Source organism: Pteropus alecto, unplaced genomic scaffold (genome assembly GCF_000325575.1).
Source record: "Pteropus alecto unplaced genomic scaffold, ASM32557v1 scaffold25, whole genome shotgun sequence".
In the NCBI taxonomy this organism is placed as follows: Eukaryota; Metazoa; Chordata; class Mammalia; order Chiroptera; family Pteropodidae; genus Pteropus; species Pteropus alecto.
Genome location: NW_006441955.1, coordinates 14700923 through 14706922, shown reverse-complemented (window position 1 = coordinate 14706922; position 6000 = coordinate 14700923). Strand labels below are relative to the sequence as shown.

General features: G+C 38.3%; 1 protein-coding gene and 1 pseudogene across 7 annotated transcripts in view; both read left to right on the top strand.

Moving 5' to 3' along the window:
- JAK1 (Janus kinase 1) overlaps positions 1-6000 on the top strand; it is a 98031-nt gene that overhangs the window by 63282 nt on the left and 28749 nt on the right. For all 7 annotated transcript variants that reach the window (XM_006919283.3, XM_025051950.1, XM_006919282.3 and 4 more), the window contains 3 exons: positions 314-477; positions 2218-2560; positions 4294-4479. In XM_006919283.3, the coding sequence (XP_006919345.1) occupies positions 314-477; positions 2218-2560; positions 4294-4479 (693 nt within the window). The remainder of the gene's footprint in view (positions 1-313; positions 478-2217; positions 2561-4293; positions 4480-6000) is intronic.
- On the top strand, positions 3010-3128 carry LOC112485802 (annotated as a pseudogene).

The window sequence follows — 6000 nt, the reverse complement described above, 5'->3', positions numbered from 1 at the left end:
CTACTTGTCACCATTACATGGTAATCCCCACGAAGGGGCTTCATGCGTTCATACTGTTCACCAGGACCGAGCATATGCTCAATAAATATTTGTTAAATGAATGAATTAACCTGGGGAGAACATCTCCTGAGTCCCTTCATACCAACCGTTGAGAAACAGCTTTGGTGCCAGAGGAATTGCCAATCTCGTTTCATTGCTATGCTCCTTTTTTGGATAGCACCTTTCTATGTGGAGAAACTTCCTCTCAAGATCATGGAGGGTAGACTGTTGAAACTTAAGTGGTGGTTCATTTCTTCTCACCTCTGCTCTAAAGGGACAGTATGACTTGGTCAAATGCCTGGCTCCAATCCGAGACCCCAAGACTGAGCAGGATGGGCATGACATAGAGAACGAGTGTCTGGGGATGGCTGTCCTGGCCATCTCCCATTATGCCATGATAAAGAAGATGCAGTTGCCAGAACTCCCCAAGGACATCAGGTAAACCTTTCTTCTGGCTAAAGAATTGATTGTGGGGGTGGTGTTATTGTTACATGTTTTTGTACCTCTCAGTTTAACCACTACCAGCTTTTGGCTGACCCTTCTTCTCTGCAGAGCTCAAATGTTTTTTTAGATTATCTATAAAAGGTAGTGCAATTATGATCGTGTCATGATTTCGAATGTTGGCTGATGACCTCAGACATTTGTACTAAGGTGAAAAATTTGGGGCTGGAGATGCCAATCAAATTACTGACCCTCATGCCCTGCCCTTTCCTCTTTGCCCATGGAAGGCATTGCCATTTATCACTGCATTTTTTCCTTTTGTGCTGGACCCATCTTAAAATCCTTCTCCACATAGTTCTACAGGCAGCCACTACCATCCCAGCCTGAACTATAGTTCACTAGAGAGCTGTTAATTCTGATGTGAAGGATGATCAACTGTTACCTTAAGGAAATTATGTCAACTTAAAAATAATCATTTATGATCAAGTCTTGTGAAGAAATATTCAATATGCATAATTTCCACTCATCTATGAAATAATTTTTTTCCAGTGAGATATTGTGATTGTCGTAAATGAAGATAGTCTCATTTTGAAGAAATTATTTATAGCTGTAATAGTTGTGATAGGCAACATGCCTCTTCTTATAAGGTTACTTCTTATATATTCTTGTCCTTGGGCAGACCTCTTCTGCCCTTGATCAGAGTCTGGAGCACATCATGAGTTGCTCCTCAGTAATGCAGGGACAGATAGGATGCATGCTGTATTGCTACTTTCTTTTTTTTGTGTGTGTGGCTTTTGCTCTGGGTACCTCCTCTTTATATTTTCAAGAGGCTAAAGCGAAAAATGACAACCCTCCCCTGATCTTCCCCCTCATTAATCTAAAAAAAATGATGACATTTTTGGGGGATAAATTCAAATTTCCCAATTTCCACTGTTTTGAAACCACCCATTCATCAGCAGGGATTACCCTGTGCCAGGTTCTGTCTCGGGCCTGGGAATGGCAGGCACACCAGTCTCCCCATTTGTTCTTTCTTTCATGGATATTCTTACTCTCCTTAAGCTGGGTCCTGTACTAGCAGTATATCAGTTCGTTGAGATTCTGTTAATCATAGATACTCTCCTATTAGCACCTGGATGAGTAATAAACTTTCAGTTTACTTGTTGACCTATTTAATATATCTGGGCCATTTTCACATGGCAAACAGTAAGTCTTTTGTATTTAATTAGCTTTTATGTGTTTTCTCCGTTTATAATAAAAACAATACGTGATCTTTATAGAAAAATTATAAAACAGATATGTAAGAAGAACATACGAAGCATCCATAATCACCCATGACACTTTTCAGGCCACCGTCTAAGTGACACTGAATTTTAATAACAGCGTGCTTACGTGAGGGCTGATGTGCACAGGAACAGTGACACTAGCCAGCAAAAACATAAGTCAGTTTTGCTGCCTGCCTTTGTGACCCAGATAATTTGAGGATACCTGTAGGAATTTCCGTTTCAGTAAAAGTCTGTGGGATATGCACTTTTCTGTTTTCCTGTAGTCCCTGTTGACCTCCCTCTCCTTAGGATTGTCATCCTCGGTGCTTACTCCATCTACGACCCTCTGGGAGCAGATCCTCCTTTCTTGTTTGGCAACATGTGGAAGAAAGATTTATAGATTTAGGTTTGTTTCTAAACTATTGTCAGCTAACCTGTACATGGAAAAGAGATCTGTTTTTCTATTTTCTCTTAGCTACAAGCGATATATTCCAGAAACATTGAATAAGTCCATCAGACAGAGGAACCTTCTCACCAGGATGAGGATAAATAATGTCTTCAAGGATTTCCTAAAGGAATTTAACAACAAGACCATTTGTGACAGCAGTGTGTCCACACATGACCTGAAGGTGAAATACCTGGCTACCTTGGAAACTTTGACAAAACATTATGGTGCTGAAATATTTGAGACTTCCATGTTACTGATTTCATCAGAAAATGAGCTGAATTGGTTTCATCCAAATGACAGTGGAAATGTTCTCTACTATGAAGTGATGGTGACTGGAAATCTTGGAATCCAATGGAGGCAGAAACCAAATGTAAGTGGCATTGGTGACTGATCAAAACAACATCCTGTGTCACACGGTGTGCTCTGTTTATCCTGTTGGAATCATCTGTTTGTGTGCCCATCACCCTTGTCAGCTGAGTTTATTTAGGCTAGAAACCATGTATCATTCATCTTTTATTGTGTCCATATAGCAGTAGATCCAAATAATATTTACTACGTTCTGCAGGGAAATAGAAAAAATATAATAATATATATGATATATAATATATTAGCAGCAGACATTTACTGAGTGCTTACTATATGCCAAGTTCTTTTCTAAGCATTTACATATATTAACTCATTTATTCCTCAAGATAAAAAACCTTTTAGGGGAATACTACCATTATCCTTATAATATAGATGAACACAAAGAGGCTCGAGAAGTTAAGAAACTTGTCCAAGGTCTTAACTAATAAACAGTTGTGCCAAGAATTGAACTTAGTCTGCGGCCATGCCACCCTGAAAGTGCCCGATCTCATCCGATCTTGGAAGCTAAGCAGGGTCGGGCCTGGTTAATATTTGGATGAGAGGCCACCTAGGAAGACCAGGTGCTGTAGACGTTAAAAAAAAAAAAAAAAAAATTGAACTTAGTCCTCTGGCTCCATGAAATGGGATAATTGATTTTTTAATTTGAAGCTTCCTTGAAGTGTTTGTTGAATGAAGCAATAGAGCAGAGTGGTTTTAAAGCATGGGTTTTAAACCTAAATTGACCTGGTTCAAATCCTAACTGCATTATTTGTAGTTACATGGCCTTAGGAAGGTTGCTTCACCGCTATCAGCCACATATTATGGAGATACTATAAAACAGGTATTGTATCTACCTCATAGGGTTCTTGAGAAAACTAAACGTCATTTAGCACAGAGCTTGGCATATAATAAATGTTCAGTAGATTATTTTAACTGCTATCATCATCATTATTACTGTAAATAATATTAAAGTAAAGGTGAGATTCATTTTTTCCTATTTTATTTTTTTGCTGAAATAACAATGTCTGACTTATTGAGTGCTTTCTATGTAGTAGAGACTGTGTTAATAAGAATTTACCTAATCTTCAAAGAACGTTGTGAAGATGTAAGATCTCTGCTTAATTGATGGGGAAATGGAGGCTCAAAGAGATGAACAACTAGTTAAGTAACTGAAAGAGGCAGGATCTCAACCCAGATCTCTAGTTTCTAAGACTCATGCTATACAAAATGTTTAAACTTATGCAGACATGTATGATTCCCTAGATTATTCAAGTCTGGGATTTGTACCTTCTCTTGACAATTCTGGCTAGAATGTTATTATAAAGTCAAGACAACCAGTGATGGATTCTAAAAGGAGAAATCCCGTGTTCTGTTCAGTCATGTTTGAGAAGAACGTGTTCTCTGCCTGTGTTGAAACACGTCAGTCCAGAAGTGAGGGGACCTGATTGTAGATGCATGTCTAGTGGGCAGTTATTTCCCTTTCTAAGTTGACTTGTACATTATAGATTATGTAAAGAGTTTAGTCAGTGTGTTAATAAAGGTCTCCTCCGGGCATAAAATCCCCACATTGTGATGGGACCCAGAACATCGTGATCCTAAGCCCATGTGCCAGCTCTCCCGATTGCTCTGTAAACCCAAGCATGCTGGTTTTCTCATCCTTGGATGTAGGCTCTGCACTGGCTTTCCAGAAGCACTGACCTTTTTACCATTAGAAAGTGAGAAAGCCAGCTTAACCGTCATTTTTATGCGTGTTATCAGGTTGTTCCTGTCGAAAAGGAAAAAAATAAACTGAAACGGAAAAAACTGGAAAATAAACAGAAGAAAGATGAGGAGAAAAACAAAATCCGGGAAGAGTGGAGCAATTTTTCTTACTTCCCTGAAATCACTCATATTGTAATAAAGGAATCTGTGGTCAGCATTAATAAGCAAGACAACAAAAAAATGGTAAGTTTGCTCCAGAAGCTATTCAGTTTGGATCTGGTGATGAGAGGAAGATTTTGCTGAGAACGGTTATACAGCACATGCTTTTCAGAGTTCCTGTCCTAGAGAGAAAATCTGATGGTTATCTTATTTAATCCAAAAAGTCCCTATTGCTAACACTGACATTATCATTGTCAGGCTTTTAAGTTACACGGGTATACTTCTGTGCCTCTCTTTGGTCTTATAAATATGAATCTGTTTCAGCATTTGTTCCTTTCCCAAAGATATTTCAGCATAATATTTAATTCACAAAAATTTTGTGAATTCGAAGGAAAAGCAGATTAGCGAATATCAGCATTTCCTCCTCCCCCACCTCCGGCCTCCTTCACAGTCTCTCTGCTGAGTTTGGTAGGTCATCTAAGGTAAAGTTGATGGGAAGCCCCACTTTGCACTTTAGGGACTGTCAGGCTGGTGGCTGTGGCCACAGTGGCAGTCCTCACCGTGGTGTCAGTCACACCCAAGTGACTCTTGGACAGAGGAAGGAGTGTTCAATCTCACTTCCTTTCTTTTAGTATCACTTGAGGATATAATCTAGATAGGCAGGCCAGTTTGGCAGGGGAAGTGTGAACCCTGCCAAAATATACATGTTTGTGTTAGGGAAGTCACCGCTGACAACACGTGGAGAGCATGGGCTGGGAGGCAGGTGCTCTCGCAAAGTGAAGATAGTCAATGCTAGGGAAATGCCACGTTTTGTCTAAAACTTGGCAAATAGTGTGTCAAAAGAATAACACTCAGTGGCTGGGAAAGAATTTGGTGACATGGTAGTAGGACAGTCAGTCATCCTTTTACACTTAGAGTAACTGTCTTTTTGGTATACTTTTTGGAAAGCAGTTTGGCTACATGTGTTGAAACTCTTGAAAATATGTGTATATTTCTCCATTCAGGAGTCTAGGGATCTGTCTTCTGGAAACAATGAGATGCAGGCAGTGGTCTGTGAATGAGAATGTTTATCCCAACAGTATTTACAGTATCAAAATACTGAAAAGAACCTAAATATGTAACAATGGGAGAATGGGAAAATAAATTATAATTCACCTGAGTAGTAGAATATTACATAAATGAATTGCTGAATTTTTTTAATAATCTGGAAAAATGCTTTGTAAATGGAAGAATAGATATAAATCTATTTATCAAATGGGACCAATTTTGTTTAAAAAATATTGAGAGGGTATGCATATACGTACATATACTCTTAGAAAAATAATAAAATATTAAGTTATTTATAATGGGATTATGAATGATTTTAATTTTCTTATTCCTCACCTCTCCCCTCTTTTTTAAAAACAATAAATATACATTAATTTCATCAGGAAACTATAATAAAAAATAAAGTGAAGAGAGAAGTAGAAGAGCCCAGATAGTTGTTAGTGGGAAGATGGAAAATGGAGGGCAGGAGAAAATCAAAACAAGTGCTATTTATTCAGCATTTTATAGATATTAGGCTCTATTATATTGTGTCTACATTATCTTATTTAGTCCTTATAA